The sequence below is a fragment of the Leucoraja erinacea genome, chromosome 5, assembly GCF_028641065.1.
Source record: "Leucoraja erinacea ecotype New England chromosome 5, Leri_hhj_1, whole genome shotgun sequence".
Taxonomy (NCBI): Eukaryota; Metazoa; Chordata; class Chondrichthyes; order Rajiformes; family Rajidae; genus Leucoraja; species Leucoraja erinaceus.
Window position 1 is genome coordinate 25,164,498 of NC_073381.1, and position 17,666 is coordinate 25,182,163.

At 44.3% G+C, this 17,666-nt stretch overlaps 1 protein-coding gene across 2 annotated transcripts in view; it reads right to left on the minus strand.

Moving 5' to 3' along the window:
• Positions 1 to 17,666, minus strand: part of eipr1 (EARP complex and GARP complex interacting protein 1) — a 60,588-nt gene that overhangs the window by 42,271 nt on the left and 651 nt on the right. The window contains exons 1-3 of one of the 2 annotated variants that reach the window (XM_055635257.1): positions 12,817 to 12,838; positions 12,449 to 12,532; positions 670 to 802 (exon numbers count right to left, since the gene is read on the minus strand). In XM_055635257.1, the coding sequence (XP_055491232.1) occupies positions 670 to 802; positions 12,449 to 12,532; positions 12,817 to 12,831 (232 nt within the window). In that variant the 5' untranslated portion in view covers positions 12,832 to 12,838. Of the gene's footprint in view, positions 1 to 669; positions 803 to 12,448; positions 12,533 to 12,816; positions 12,839 to 17,666 lie in introns of those variants that run through there. The other variant, XM_055635256.1, reaches the window with a different exon arrangement.

Below are 17,666 nucleotides of genomic sequence, written 5' to 3' on the forward strand. Positions count from 1 at the left end.
AATTCAAAAGTTCATTATGCATTATGAAGTGCTGATCTAGGTTTGTAATCCATTTTACACATCAGTCAGGTAGCACATAAAACATGTGTGCAATATGAGAGAAAATGAATTTCTGGTAACCAAGTGATGCTGGAATGAGATTACTTGGCCAACAGACATATTACACTTTATAATTTATGATGGCATTGGCCTTGGCTTCGCTTGCACAACTCATGTGGCTTAAACACTTATCAAATCCTAAATATAAGAACAAAAACATGCATTATGTCACATCTTTACCACTACTTTATCATAATTAAAAATAACTTTTACTTTTTGTTCTGCTGCAGATTGAATGCTTCAATTCAAATATGGTTTATTTTATGAGTAACATTTGTTTGAATATCCAGTCAGATAATGAGATATAAGAAATGAACTGCAATTACAAAGTTAACATACCTTTTAAAAGTTAATTAAGATACATTTACAAATGAGGACACATTGAGAGAAAAATACAACTGATAGGTATAAATATATTGTAAAATACGAAGGAAATGAAAAAAATTGCATAACGTTCCTTCACTTAATTGTTTAATACGTCTGTATTAAATATATAAATATGCAGAATTATTTTTACTGTTTTAAAATGGAGCCTATTTTATCCAATCTGTGAGTGGTCACTCCACTTACTTTTATTGTAGCAGGTTGCCAGAACACCTTTATCTGCAGGGCTCGTACTCATGTGCCATATTTCTCCTGCTTGATGCAGAAGGACGTTCTTATTAATAATGTTATTTTCATCATCGAAATCTATGATGTGAATCTGAAAACATAATAATCAACATCCACAAATTACTAATGGAATAGTGACAGTCAGGCTTTTTTTATAAAATACTCTAATTTAAGAAACAGAGCATGAGCTTTCACCAATGGTGTCCTTGGAGTGCAGGATCAGTTCACAAAAAGTCTGAGGAATAGAAGTATGGTTTCATGGAATTGTGCAATGAAAGGTAGAAGTTAGTCATCCATTCAAGGGTGATTTAATCAACATTCATTAAACAGCAGGGCTTTTCATGTGCTGATACTATGGTGTTGATCAAACAATTTAATCTCAAAAAATATATATTACTTTTTAGAAACTCTAACGAGAACTACAATTTTTTTAAAGGAATAATCTCTACTAGTCTGTGCTTCCTCTCCAGTAGTTTCAACTGTGTGGAATGAGCTTCCAGTGGAAGTGGTGGAGGCAGGTTCGATTTTATCATTTAAAATTAAATTGGATAGGTATATGGACGGGAAAGGAATGGAGGGTTATGGTCTGAGGGCAGGTAGATGGGACGATGAGAGTAAGTGTTCGGCACGGACTTAAGGGCCGAGCTAGCCTGTTTCCATGCTGTAATTGTTATATGGTTATATGGTTAACCGTTCTCCTAATGATGATTACTTACAGGTAAGGTACAATTCCAGATACAGGGACTGCCTTTGTAGATACATCACCAAGTTGCCAATTTTCAACCTCAATACATAATTCCTGATAGTAAGCTTGCAGGATACGTATTTCTGATCTCAGTTGTTGTAGCTGGGACTGATGACCAGCAAGGATCAAACCGAGTAGGCAATCCCCAATCATTTAGCTCCATGAACATTTGACATCTCCCAGGAGGGAGAATTGTTAACATTTTTGGTCGAAACCCTGCACCAGGACCGAGTGGAAAGGGAAGATTGCCAGAAAAGAGAAGTGTAGTGTAATGGTGCCCATTGGATTCCTTCCTCATCTGGTTCTATCTACACTTCACCTCTCTGCTAATGGTTTATATTATCATCTTCCTTACTTCCCAGATTCCAACACCAGTAGTCTTTATGTTCCCACTTATCATTCTTGAGCAGCTGTTGCTGCTTTCCCGCTCCCTTTCCTGCATCTGGCTCATCTGCTTTTGTTTTTGGTCTGCCTCCATCAATCATCTGCCTGTCTCCATACCTCCCCCTTCCCTACCTAGCTCCATCTGCCTGTCATTATTCACACTTTCTCAGTTCATCAATCACTTTCTTGCCCTTGTCTCACCACTTCCTCTCTCCCCTTTACTCTCAGTCCTTCTGCAGGATTTCCAAATTGTTAATACGTATTTCCCCCTCACATAGGCAGATTGTTTGTTGCTCCAGATTTCACCACCTGCCGTCCCTTGTGTCTTGATAAAATAGGTTAATTATATGCATCAGATGATGGGGATAATCAGGATTGATGTTATCCCGGTATCTCCTCCAACCTCATCTACTGCATCCGCTGCTCTAGATGTCAGCTGATCTACATCGGTGAGACTAAGCGGAGGTTGGACGATCGTTTCGCCGAACACCTCCGCTCGGTCCGCAAGAACCTACCTGACCTCCCGGTGGCTCAGCACTTCAACTCCCCCTCCCGTTCCCAATCCGACCTCTCTGTCCTGGGTCTCCTCCATTGCCAGAGTGAGCAACACCGGAAATTGGAGGAACAGCACCTCATATTCCGCTTGGAGAGCCTGCATCCGTGGGCATGAACATTGAATTCTCCCAATTTTGTTAGCCCTTGCTGTCTCCTCCCCTTCCTTAACCCTCGAGCTGTCTCCTCCCATCCCCCAGCCCTCGGGTTCCTCCTCCTCCTTTCTCCTTCCTTCTCCCTGCCACCCCCTATCAGTCTGAAGAAGGGATCCGGCCCGAAACGTTACCCATTTCCTTCGCTCCATAGATGCTGCTTCACCCGCTGTTTCTCCAGCATTTTTGTGTACCTTTGATGTTATCCCTGGCTGTATTGGCCAGAACCAGGACACAGAGTCTGAAAATTAAGGGCTATCCATTCAGGACCATAAAAGAAAAACAAAATTGGGTAGATGACAAGGGAAAAAAGACCTCCTGATGTGACTTGCCCAAGATCACATAAAGTCAATGAGCTGAAAGACTGTGATCCATACTAATTCTACAAATTCAATATGTGTAAAATTGTTTCCCAATTCTACATATGTAGGAGACATTCACAATAATTACAAACTCTTTGAGTGCCTTGACAGACAGTAAGCATGATGATATGGGCTAACATGTTTTCAAGGGAATTTGATGGTCAGTATTTGCCATTTCCATTGGGGCCAGTGCCTTTCATAATGCTTGGGACAAAGACACACCATAATTTATTTATTTGCCTCTGTACTCCACATTTTAGATAGATATATAGATAGATAGCCTTTTATTGTCATTCAGAAGTCTGAACAAAATTGCAGCAGTCATACATATAATACATATAATACCATATAATAAAACAACAATAAACACATATTAACATCCACCACAGTGAGTCCACCCAGCATCTCCTCACTGTGATGGAGGCAAAAGTCTTAGGTCGCAGTCTCTTCCCTCCTCTTCTCCCTCTTTTGAGATTTGTAATAGAAATAAATCCCACGTCGTTAAAGTGCACATTGTCAGGTTTAAAAAAAGGTTATTTTTATACATTTTGGATTCACCATGTAGAAATTACAGCAGTGTTTATACATATCCCCCCCCCCCCCCCCCTCCATGTCAGGGCACCATAATGTTTGGGACATAGCAATGTCATGTAAATGAAAGTAGTCTTATTTAGTATTTTGTTGCATATCCTTTGCATGCAATGACTGCTTGAAGTCTGCGATTCATGGACATCACCAGTTGCTGAGTGTCTTCTCTAGTGATGCTCTGCCAGACCTGTATTGCCTCATCGCCGCACCGGGCCCACCCGACATCGCCGTCGCACTGGGCCCCCCCAATAACGCCGCTGGACCGGACCTACCGGGCATCGCCGCTGTACCCGACCTACCGGGCATCGCAGCGGGACCGGGGCTCTCCCAGCAAGGCCGCTGCACCGCACCCGACCCATCTCGTCGCCTTCCCGGGCTGGCCGAGCCGCGCCGCCCCGCCGACCATCCGCCCACCGGGACCTCCAACACATCGCCCGCGGACCCCGACTCAACCGCCCATTGACTCCGAACATCGGGTCCGCTGACCCGCGCCACTGGACTCCCACCATCGGGTCCGTTGACCCTCGCCATTCCACCTCCCTCCAACAACCCACAGCCGTCGCCCTACCTGGAGCCTGGACTCTCCACTGGGCCTGAAGCCTTCACGCTGCTTACTCCCACTCTCCTGGGGTTGACTCCACTGGGTCCTAGTGCCAGTCGACCCAGCCTGGTCTACCTCAGTGGCAGTTCGACTGAGTCTTCCCCCACCCCCTCTAACTGTGTGACCCCTGCTCTTCCCCCCCCACACCACAGCCCTCCGGTTCTCCTCCCCCCCCCCCCCCACCCCCTGACCTCCCCCCCCCGGACTGGTCCCACCCACATATCTTCACGTCCCGTCCACCCACCTGCCTTCCAAATACAAGGTCTTACCTTTGAACCCCTCCGTCCCCACCTCAATGAATTCCGCGCCCACCACGACTTGGAGCGCTTCTACCGTCGCCTCCGCCTCACAGCGTACTTCCATGGGAAGGAGTCCTCCTGCCCCCCACATGATGACCCCTTTTCCCTTCTCCAACGCACCCCCTCCTCGTAGAACCCCCCTCGTGGTCAATTTCCGGCTTTAGAACTTTTCATCAATAACTGCCGTCGTGACATCGACCGCCTCAACTTCTCCACTCCCCCGTCTCACTCCAATCTCTCACCACATGAACGTTCTGCCATCGACTCACTCCGCAACAACACAGATTGGGTTATCAAACCCGCTGACAAGGAAGGTGCCGTGGTAGTCTGGCGCGCTGATCTCTACAAAGCTGAGGCCACGCGCCAACTCTCGGACACCTCCTCCTACTTACCCCTGGACCATGTTCCCCTCCTGACGAGCACCAGGCCACCATCTCTCCAGCACCATCACCGACTTCATCCACTCCACTGCCCTACCCGACCGAGCCTCCAACCTCATCGTTCCCCAGCCCCGCACAGCCCGATTTTACCTTCTCCCTAAAATCCACAAACCTGACTGTCCCGGAAGACCCATTGTCTCTGCCTGTTCGTGCCCCACCGAACTCATTTTCAAATACCTTGACTCCATCCTATCACCCTTGGTTAAATCCCTCCCTACCTATGTTCAAGACACCTCAGATACTCTCCGTCGTCTCCGCGCATTCCATTCTCTAGGCCCTCACCCCCTCATCTTCACCATGGACGTCCAGTCACTCCACACCTCCATCCCCCACCACGATGGTCTCCAAGCCCTCCGGTTCTTCCTCGACCAGAGAAGCAACCTATACCCAGCCACTGACAATCTCCTCCGCCTAGCGGAGCTGGTCCTTCAATAACTTCACGTTCGACTCCCGGTGGCTCAGCACTTCAACTCCCCCTCCCACTCCGTCTCCGACCTCTCTGTCCTGGGTCTCCTCCATGGCCACAGCGAGCAGCACCGGAAATTGGAGGAACAGCACCTCATATTCCGTTTGGGGAGTCTGCATCCTGGGGGCATGAACATCGAATTCTCCCAATTTTGTTAGTCCTTGCTGTCTCCTACCCTTCCTCAGTCCCCCTGCTGTCTCCTCCCATCCCCACGCCTTCCGGCTCCTCCTCCTTTTTCCTTTCTTGTCCCCGCCCACCCCCGCCCCCGATCAGTCTGAAGAAGGGTTTCGGCCCAAAACGTGCCTATTTCCTTCGCTCAATAGATGCTGCTGCACCCGCTGAGTTTCTCCAGCTTTTTTGTGTACCTTCGATTCTCCAGCATCTGCAGTTCCTTCTTAAACACTGTATTGCAACCATCTTTAGCTTCAGCAGCCAAACGTGCCTAGGCCATTACACCCGAACCACCATGTTTCACAGATGAGGTGGTATGCTTTGGATAATGGGCAGTTCCTTCTCTCTTCCACACTTTGCTTTTGCCATCACTCCGATATGTTAAAATTGGTCTCATCTGTCCACAAGACCTTTTTCCAGAACTGCGGTTGCTCTTTTGAGTATTTCTTGGCAAACTGCAACGGCAAATCCTATTTTTGCGGCTAACCAGTGGTTTGCATCTTGCAGTGTAGCAGACACGTGCCCTCCGGGTAGGCAAGGTAGGCACAGCCTACCCTAGCTAAAATTATAAAATGATAATTATTAAATATAAATAGTAAAGGCATGGGAGAATTATGCCTACCTAAGAGATCGATCTCTTAGGTAGGCATAATTCTCCATGCCTTTCATGCGCAGTACATGTAAAAAGCGAAAGTCTGTGCAGCCCACATGTCATCGACGCTGCTTCAATGACGTCAAGAGGGGTAGGGAGGGGAAAGGGGTTATCGAAGAAGGGTGGGAATGACTGAGGGTAGGGGAAAGAAGAGGCGGGGAGAGGTGAGGGAGTGGGGGAGGGGAGGAAGCAAGGGGAAAGAAGAGGGAGGGTGAAGTGGAAGGGGAGGGAGTGCTGGGGATAAGGGGAAATGAGCCGCGCCTGCGCAGTTGGGGGCTATGGGTGAGTGGTGGAATATTGCGTTGGGGGGACGGGTTGGAGCTCATTTTAAACTTTACAAAGCCCCACTTTGACAAAATTCACTTACAAGCACTGACAGTTAGCAGCAAAGATTATAGAGGAGCAAGATAGACCACTCCTCGAAAAACGCGTAGTATCACGTGTGTGATCGTCGACGCCATTTTTTGAGGCATTTTATTGGCTTCCCCCACACTGTCATGGCGTCCTTATCTAAATTTCATCTCACTGCTCTGCTATCAAGTATTCTAATCGTAAATCTAAACGACCCGACCTGTCACTCTTTAGGTTCCCCAATAAAAAAGAAAGGTGAGAAAATATTTTTATTATTTTCAGTCGATATTCTGTCGTGAAAATGTTATTTTCTGTTCTACCATCAACGGCCATTGGGAAACTGGGTTTGTCGGTACATTAGAAAATTATTAGACTTATTTTTAATAGACCTATACTTACCACAATAATAAAGACAATTTTAACACCTGTGTACGTTTTTGGTTTTGTTCTTGTAAGGGATTGGTCTCCACAATATGGCCCGCGGGACACATCAGGTCCAGTGACCAGGAGATTTTTCGAGCTCAGATTCAAGTCCGAGAATGGGCGGCTGTTACCCATTATATCCCTCGAATTGTCAAGGCATCACAAGCAAAGATCACAAGCCCGCCGTGAAGAAGGGTGCAATCAAATATTACACAACTGCTCTATCATCTTTGGGTGCAATGGTGGGCCGGGGGGTTCGGTGGCTGCGGCCGCAATCAGATACTAGAGGAGCTCTGCTCTATAATCTTTGGTCGGAATGGGACGGCTGCGCGTTATAATGTGCTATCGTTCCACTCTCCCTCTTCCCCCTTTCCCTGTCCCCCTTCTCCCTCTCCCCCCTTTTCCTTCTCCCTCCCCCTTCTCCCTCTCCCCCTTCTCCCTGTCCCCCCTTTTCCCCTTCTCCCTCCCCCTTCTCTTCTCTCGATCTCTCTCTCCACTCCTCTCGATCTCTCGCTCCCTCTCTTCTCTCGATCTCTCTCTCTCTCTCTCTCTCCCTCTCTTCTCTCGATCTCCCTCCCTTCCATCTCTCCCTCCCTTACCTCTTCGTGAGAGTTGGCAGCTCTGCTATGCCTTGGGTCCAAAAGAGGATAGAAAGAAAATACTTAATGGTCTTTGTAAGAAGATTTTAATAAGCTCTTCTACATTTAAGGTAAATTGACATATTAGAGGCAAAAAGCATCTTCAATATACAGGTCTCTCCACACAACTGAAAACAATTGCATTTAAGTGATATATCATCCATTGTTCAGGCATGTAGCACTAGGTTACAATAAACTTCCTACATATTCCAGGAATGCATCTCATACAAATGGGAGAGGCTTAAATGCATTGTAAAATCATAAATCCATGTTGACTTGGACTAATCCTTTTACTGCTATCCAAATGCCCCATTATTACATCTTTAATAATTGACTCCAGCATCTTTCACACCACCAAAGTCAGGCTAACTGGTCCGTAATTCCCCGTTTTCTCTCTCGCTCCTTTCTTGAAAAGTGGGATAGCATTAGCTATCCTCCAATCCACAGGAACTGATCGTAAATCTATTGATCGTTGGAAAATGATCATATGTATAAATATATATGCATGTATGTGTATATATGTATGTATGTGTATATATGCATGTATATGTATATGTGTGTATATATGTATGTATATATATGTTTATATGCGTGTATGTATGCATATAAATGTATCCATATGTATGCGTGTATTTGTACGTGTGCATATGTATGTGTATACGTATGTATGTGTATATATATATATGTATATGTATGTATATATATATATATATGTATATATATATATATATATATATATATATATATATGCATATATATATTATTACTATATAATTATATATATAATTGCCTTTATGGTTTATGTATATCATCTTACAAGACAAATAAATTAATAGTGATTATTTAAATCAAAGTTGCTTCTGATCCATGAGAATAAACTTAATTATCTCTAACTTGCCTCTCACACACAGACACACATTCATATAAATATATAAAATATATATACGTTAAATTTAATTTTGTGCAGTGTGTGTTAAAGCAATACAAGGGAAACTGCACAATACAATGCAAGGGAAACTACACAAAGAAGGGGGCTGTTCCCGCTACAAGATACTCGAGGATCTTTGCTTTGGATCAAAGATTATAGCGGAGCTCTATAATCTTTGCTTTGGATCACAGCGGGTGGCAAGTGTCGCAAGTGTCGCATTAAAAAATGGCTGCCGTGACGTTCCGTCACGTACTACACATCAGTCCATTGGATTTCAGAGGAGTGGTCTATCTTGCTCCTCTAGGATCTTTGGTTAGCAGGTTATGATGCCATAATGGGATCCCAAATATAATTTACATAAAAGATTGCTCCTTTCAAAAAAATTCAGTTACAATGTTAACAAAGACAGGACTCCCAGTGCAATGAGGGATTTGTTACATTGTTGTAAGGAGAGGGAGGGAATGGGGGAGAGGATGAGGGGAGGATTGTTGTTTAATGTTATTTAGATAGAGGGAGAGGATGGGATAGGGAGGAGAGTGGGGTTATGGAGGGAGGGAGGTAGGTAGTGACTGAGGGGAGGGGAAAGGAGAGGGAGAGGTGAGGGAGAGAGTAGGGAGGGGAGGAGAAGAGGGGAAAGAAGAGGAAGGGTGAAGAGGAGGGAGTGCTGGGGGATGAGGAGAAATGAGCCGCGCCTGCGCAGTTGGGGCTATGGGTGAGTGGTGGAATATTGAGTTGGTGGAACGGGTTGCGCTCGGGGAAAAGAGTGAGTGGTGGAGTACTGCCTTGGGGGTACGGTCCCCACTTGGTCTAGTTGATTATTAACATTTTAAATTTAATTTAAATCTTTTTATTTGAATTTTTGAATTTCACAGCAATTTGCTTACATACAATGATAACAGACAGTGATAGTCAGGACATCATTGTACAACAGTATGTAAACGACCCTCAAAACCCTTTTCCTTACCCACCCTCGATCCACCCGAATCAGGTCGGGACCAAACGGGGACAAACAACACTCACATACGTACATTTTTAAATGTATTGGTATAACAAGTTTATGGCTAAACATGTTGAAAAAAATATTGCACTAGATATGATACATTAAAACATTTCCTGATGGAAAGCTTGAATTACAGAAACTTTATATTTTCTCTCTCTATATCCTAAATATTCCAAGATGCAGCACGGGAGCAAAATTAAAATTGTTAAAAATCAATACCGTGCCACATAAAGAGGACACATGGCCAGGCAATAAAAAGCTTGGACCACTACCTAGGCTTTACAGAAATCAAACAAAGAAAAAGATGTTGAAACAGAGGGACAGAGATTTGGAGGTACATGAAGATTTAGGAGAGAATTCCAGGGTTTCGGACTTTGGCAACAGAAAGAGTAGTCAGCAAAGGTGAAGTAATTAAATTCAGGACGAGCAAGGCCAGAACTAAAGCAGCACGGATAAATTGGAGAGTTATAGGAATGGAGCTGCTTACAGATATTACAAGGAGCAAGACTATGGAATAAAAATTCAAATGTAAGGAGCATTAGACAGTGGCAAGGATGTTATGATCCCAGTGCTTTTAAAGGAACCTGCTCATTCAGTCACATTTTTAATTTCGCTTTCAGATTAAGAATTTACTCTCAAAGTAAAACGATCTTGAAACTAAGAATGAGTTTATAAATTATGTAAGCTTACTTATTTTTAATTTATGGGAATCCAAAGGCAATTTTGCATATTTCAGGATCTTGTTAATAAATGATAGACAACTCTGTATTCACATTTAAGTGCATCACATGGCACTCTCCTTGCAACGGTATTACATTTTTAGACGGAAAACAAAATTGTGGAGGAAACTGCTAAAAATATGTATTTCTCTTTTTTTCAATAGATTTACTGAAATCTTTTGACACCCCCCACCCACCTCATTAATCCTTATAGAAGAGATATTCGCCAACATCAAGCTAATAGCCATAACTAAAACCTCGAGGGTCTCTCTGTATTTTATTTCTCATCAATGTTTCACTCATTCCTTTTCCCCTGAAGAAATGAATCCAGTTCACAAAGCCGAATTATTTTTTATTACATATGAAAGTTTGTGAATGAGCCTGTTTGACAGAAGACATTTAATAATGAACTTGAACTTCCTTCGCATGAAATATTCACAAATGTCACTTTAAGCAGGGACTCCTGAACAGCAATCCAAACTGCACACCGTGACAACATTTATTTGCCCAGGAGCCAGCGAGATCCTATCTACTCTGCCCCTCTCCTCCCTATTTAAATTAAATCTTGGATCTTCCCGATCTGAATAAAGAAGTTGCCCACTTGTCAATCTTTAGGAATTTTACGAAAGCTTAGCAATGTAGGCTTATCCAGATGCTTCTTTGTTCTCTTTTCCCCAAATACAGCCGTCCATCTGCTTATGTTACTCCAAACCAGGTCATTAGGCTCCCCTTCCCCTTTTACTAATCCTGAAAGAAAACCATTTTCAAAATACAGATCCTAAAAGTTTCAGAAGGTGAGAAGGGCAGGATGTGCTGTGGAGTGGGGAAACCAATGATACTGAGTCTCTGAATTTAGTTTGTGCCAGGGAAAGCCTGGGTCCATATGAAATGTGACAGTCACTGATCTGATAGATCTCATCAGTCTTGCCTTCTTTCAGCTGTTAAGTTCTTTAAATCCCTGGAAAGTCGACACAATTAAATCTAAAATGCCAACATTTGAGTTATGCAGCCAAATCTACCCATTTCTCAATGACAGATTAGTTGTCCAACCCTTGCTCCATTACCTAGCACTACTGAAATCTGTTTGAATGGAGTTGAGATCAGGTTTATCATTTTCAAGTTTTTATTCCATCCATCTGTCATGCCTTATAATTCTGCCTATTATGTTCACACTATAATCAAAGTCATTTAGCTAAATGCCCCATCATTAGAACCCTGAATATACAAAATTATACTTGGCTGTTGATAAGAAGGGCCCTGCCCATCAAATCTTAAATACACAACTGGAATCTCAGTCCACTGCACACTATTGTCAACATGGTTTGGCATGGATGGGACTGTCATCCATCTACTTCTGGACAGTAGGTCTGCCAAGAAGATCTTAGGGACTGCATTAGTATTTTGTTGACGTCCATTCTGAGCTGCTCCACCAGCTGCACCCAAGGCTGGACAAACATTCACTACTGTTAGAAGATCACAGCTCAGGGAATGACTCAATGTGATCTGATGAATATCTGCTGGCCCTCGACTACAATGAGTTGTCAGAACCAAATGCTAGTCAGATTGCAGGACCAGTAGCTGAGTGATGCACCCAGTGCAGCTTTTGCAAAGGCTCTGTGGGGCGAGCACACAAGATAGTGTTCCCCTGCCACTGGACACTGAAGAGGCGGAGCCCTGTGTAATAACCTGGCAAACCTATCGCTCATGAAGTGTTTGGGAATAGACTTTGATGTCATTTTGACAAAGGTGGCCAGGCGAAGAGAGGGATGTCGGTTCGCGGGCCCAATCGGGCGACGGAGGAAGGCCCTGCCGGAGTCTGTGGGTTACCTGGATCGGGAATTATTCCAGTATACAGAGCGGGTGGGCGGACCAGAGTTTGGAAATGGCGCCAAAACATGGCGGTGCCTACATGTGTAAATATGCAAAACGAATTTAACTGTGCAGTTGCAAAAGTGCCAAAGAAACAATGAACATTAAGTAAATATTGCATAGGAGGAACTGCAGATGCTGGTTTATACCGAAGATCGGCACAAAATACTAAGTAACTCAGGCAGCGGTAATTGAACATAAAGGTGCACAATGAATGAAAACAATACAAAGTTGTATAATATAGCTGTATTTTATAAACAAACTATAATTTTATGGATATTTAGTGTTAAATGTTATGAATAAATCTTGCCATTATGTTCACATCATAACTGCTCATTATGTCATTATTCTTTAACATACATACTGCACTTATGTCATAGGTGTCAATGACATTTACCTGATTATCATACTTCAGCGATTGAGTGCCAACCAGAAATCTGATTGCATCTGTTTCTGCTGTCTGTGGTGCCAAAGCACGAGCCTATAAAATAAAAATGACACAGAACAGTATTTTTGGTTTTGTTAGTGCATCACTGCTTTATGCCAATATTTGATTTAATGTCACCAATCACAACTTCCACTAATTAGTTTTGTTTAGTTGAGAGATACATCATGGAAACAGGCCGTGCAGCCCACTGAGTTCACGCCAACCATCGAACTAACAAGTTCCATGTTATCCCACTTCCTCATCCACTCCCCATACACTAGGGGCCAATTAAACTACAAACTCGCACATTTTTGGGAGGAGGAAGAAAATTAGAGCACCTGGAGGAAACCCATGCAGTCACAGGGAGAGCATACAAGCTTCACAAAGACAGCACCCGAGGGCAGGCTGAAACCCAGGTCTCTGGGGCAATGAGGCAGTAGCTCTACCAGCTATACCATTGTGCCGGCCTGTTCAAATCCAGAAGAAAGAAAGTAAGTATTCGGAATTAAAAGTGACCACAAAACAACTGTTCATAACCGGACTACTGAAAAATGCAGGATTTATGGAAACAAGGAATACATTTGACTTAGAGATATAAACGACTACAGATGCTGGAATCTGTCATAAAAAGTAAACTGCTGGAAAATGTCAGTAGGTCAAGTAGGATCTGTGGAGACAAATGATTGACCATTTGATTTATGCGCTGTGGGCCCACACTGCTTCGAAAGAGCTGCAAAATATGCACAATACATTTAAAGAAAATGTATTATTGTAATTTCAACTGGGATATTCTGATGGAGCCATCTGTGTACAGCTTAATCTATTTTATAAGAATCGGTCTGTAATTCAAAGGTAGACATAAAAGCTGGAGATACTCAGCGGGTGAGGCAGCATCTATGGAGCAAAGGAATAGGCAACGTTTCGGGTCGAGAGCCTTCTTCAGACTGACTCAAATGTGCCTTTTAGAATCTGAAATTACTTGTAGATCATCAAAATTTCCCATCAGTTTTAAAGGATCCGTGGTTATGTGGGAGCCAAACAAAGCAGGAGAAAGTCTGTCAAAATGCAGTCAAAAGAATGGGCATTAGTACCTTGTGGTGGGGATTATTTAAGCAGAAACATTGGCTAGCATATATCAGGACTTATGGACTTATTTGGCACAATTGTTCAGCCTGTCATAGTGGCTTGATTCAGAACAAGTAGGGTTATAATTTTGTAGTCAGTTCACTTTGATTTCAAATGGTACACTGTATCTTCACATACCAGTTGTCAAACATTTCTACACCTATAAATACATTTAATCTCATTAAGGGACATTTGGCTGTATGTCTCTTATCAACTCGTCTCAACTGGGCGGCATGGTGGCACAGCGGTAGAGAGTTACTGTCTTACAGCGCTAGTTACCTGGGTCCAATCCTAACTACGGGTGCTTGTCTGTATGGATTTTGTACGTTCTCCCCATGACCTGCGTGGGTTTTCCCTGGGAGTTCAGGTTCCCTCCCACACTTCAAAGACATACAGATTTGTAGGTTAATTGGCTTGGTCAAATTGTAAATTGTCCGTAGTGTGCGTAGGATAGTGTAAGTGTGTGGGGATTGTTGGTCAGCGTGGACCCGGTGGGCCTGTTTCCGCGCTGTATCTTTAAACTAACTTAATCTCCTCTATTACTATCTGTTTTCTCTGCACCTCTGCAAGTGTAGTCAACTACAAGACATTTAAAATCCACAGAAAAGTAGCAACCTTGGCTTCACTAAGTCTGGAGTCATCCCCAAAAGAATTTGGAGAAGCTAATGCTCTGATTGTTGACATTCATTCACCAGCTCTTCAAAATGGCAATAAACCCAGTATGTTCTGATAAAAATCCAATTACATCAGAGAACCAATCTTTGAGCAACATGACATTTCTTTACTGATCATGGACTGGTGAATACACAAAGGCAGAACAAGCAAACACGGTTAAAATGGTAATCTTAATTAGAAAACAATAGTAAGAGAGCTCATGGTCCAAAGCATAAGTCAGCTCCTGGCTAAAGTACAGATTACTCCTTGGCATCAGTTTTTCCCCCAAAGAAGAAAATATTTTAGTCTCAGCAAATTAAGATGGCACACTTGGTTCACTGTTGTCTACTGTCCTGCGTTGCAGTTTTGTACATTTTCTATTTACTTTGTTGCACTTTAGGTTTTGTTGTCCAATTGTGTTCTATGCAGTACCGAGGTTCTAGGGAAACGCTATCTCATTGTACTGTACACTGTGTATACGGCTGTAATGACAATAAACCCTCGAATCTTGAATCTTGAATGTAGCTGAGATGCTGGACTTGCTAAAAACTGGTAAAGAGAAATTACTAAAAAAACCTGACAACGAGTCTTCAAATTGAAACCGATTCTCTTTCCCTACATGGTGTCTGACTTGCCGTGTGTTCCCAGCATTTTTGGTTTTTGTTTCAGATTTCCATCATGAGGAGTTTTTATGCTTTTCATTTACTTGAAAAGCTAATTGCACTTTAAGTAAATAAATCACTTGACCAAGATGAGCCTGTCCAACCTTTCCCTGTAACTCAGGTTCTCAGGTCTTGCAATATACTCGTAAATCTTCTCTACATATTTTATAGCTTAACAACATCTATGTAATTTCCAATAGCACCAGTGACAAAAACTGAACACAATACTCTTGTACAACTGTAACATAATATCCCAACTTCTATACAGGTGCACAACCTTTTATCCGGAGTTCTGGAAAACGAAAACTCCGAAAACTGGCCATTTTTTCCAGGATGTCGTCTGCACACCAAAGCTCGCATTTGGCGCCAAACTTGACCCGAAACGACCCACGGTCAACCCAGGTCTGTACTACTGTAACGGCTGCCTCCTCCCCGGAGACCGGGGAAACACTTAAACATCTGTAAATCATCGCTTAAATGTTAGTCAGTTAGTTTGGAGGGCTTTTATGTGAAGGGGGTGAGGTGAGGGGGTAAACTTTAATTCTTAGTCCCCTACCTGGTCGGAGAGGCGGGGAGCGGGCAATGCCTTACCGGGTCACCGTGCAGTAAGCTCCGCAGCGCTGTGGCCGCCAACTCCCAGCTGGGGCTTCGGGTGTCTGGCCGCGGGCGGCGCCGGTTGTAGCTCCGACCCCGGCAACTCTACCCCTGGCTGTGAGGTGCTCCAAATCCACCGCCACCCACGGCCGGACGCCCGCAGCCCCAGCTCCGCGAATGTTGGGAGTCGGCGGCGTCGCAGCACTGGGGATACCAGCGAGGGGGGAGCGGGCAATGCCTTACGGTGGGGTCGCCGTGCGGTAAACTCCGGAACGCTGTGGCCGCCGACTCCCAACATTCGCGGAGCTGGGACTGCGGGCGGCGCTGGATTTGGAGCGCCTCGCAGCCAGGGGTAGAGTTGCCGGGGTCGGAGCTCCAACCGGCGCCACCCGCGGCCGGACGGAGCCCCCAGCTCCGCGATGTTGGGACTAAGAATTAAAGTTTCCCCCTTCACCCCACCACCACCACATAAAATCCCTCCAAACTAACTGACTAACATTTATGCAATGATTTACAATGATTCCCCGGTCTCCGGGGAGGAGGCAGCCGCTCCAGACTTTTCAAGCCGCCTGCGCTACCTACCTAATCTACGCTAAAAATCTTCCATTCGGAAATCCGAAAATGTCCGAAATCCGATAAGTGTCTGGTCCCAAGGCTTTCGGATAAAAGGTTGTGCACCTGTACTCAATTCCTTGACTGATAATGCTAACGTGCCAAAAGCTTTCTTCACCATTCATCTATCTGTGCAAGCACAATGAACTTCTTGACAAATTCCTTCAAAATCGTTGATATTGATGACAAACAGCAAAGGGTTCAGCATGAATCCCTGAGGCATACCATAGTCAACGACCTTCCACTACCACCCTCTGCTTCCTATTATCAAGTCAATTCGGTATCCAGTCCATCTCCTCGGACATCCTGTAATCTAACCTTCCAGAGCAGTCTACCATCTGCAACCTTATGAAAGACCTTGCTGAATGCAGCAAGAAGAAACGGTTGATAAACACAAAGTGTTGGAATATCGCGGCGGCTCAGGCAGTATCTCCAGAGAAAAAGGATTTGACGTTTCAGGAATCCCTTCTCCAGCACTTATCTTCGGTAAAAAACAACATCTGCAGCTCCTTTCTACACAAGAAGAAATGGTTGACCGAGTTTGGGCTTAAGTTGTGCCTGAGCCCGAGCCCGAGCCATCTTTCCTTTTACATCTAACACTTATCTCGCTCTTTAATGTTTCTACTCTTGGATTAACTTGTTTGTGTTTTTGCTTTTTAAAATCTTTCTTGCGTCTTCATCACAGATGATCAATACCTTTTAGAGGTTAGATTCAATTCAACTTTCCTGCACCTTCTCCATTATCTCCACCCAGGGATCCCAGCTGTCCTTCCAGAAATATGCACTTCTTGAAGCCTCATTGACTGCATTCCGTGCTGCCGGTGCGGCCTTCTTGACATTAGCGAGACCAAGCATAGAAAAGCCAACTGGACGTCCCTGTGTTCCCATTTTAACGCAACTTTCCATTCCCATGCCACCCTTTCTGTCCTGGGCCTCCTCCATTGCTAGAGTGAGGCCATACACAAACTGGAGGACCAGCACCTCAAATTCCGCTTGTTACTTTAAATTACAACCCAATGGTATGAACATTGTATTCTCCAATTTCAAGTAACCACCACTCACCCCCTCTTCCCTGTGCACGCCCCTTCCCCCAATGTGGATTTATTTCTCCCGCTATTTCCCACACTCCCCAAAACAAGAGGGATACATCGTTGCAAACTGTACAATTGGTTTAGCGACTTCTCATAGATCACGCCATCCCGAGCCAACAATCGGCCTATGAACCATAGATGAACCACCCTGCCTGATGTCATCTGTTCCCGGCCCTGATTTGTCCTGGTCTTTTCTTGCTTCTAGTCCCTCCCCCTCCTCCTTACAATTTGTCTGACGAAGGTTGGCGGCCCGAAATGTCTGAAGAAGGGTTTCGGCCCGAAACGTCACCTATTTCCTTCGCTCCATAGATGCTGCTGCACCCGCTGAGTTTCCCCAGCATTTTTGTGTACCCTGTCACCTATCTATGTTCTCCAGATATGCTACCTGACACCCTGAGTTACTCCAGCGTTGTGTGTCTATCTTTGGTACAAACCAGCATACAAACGGGG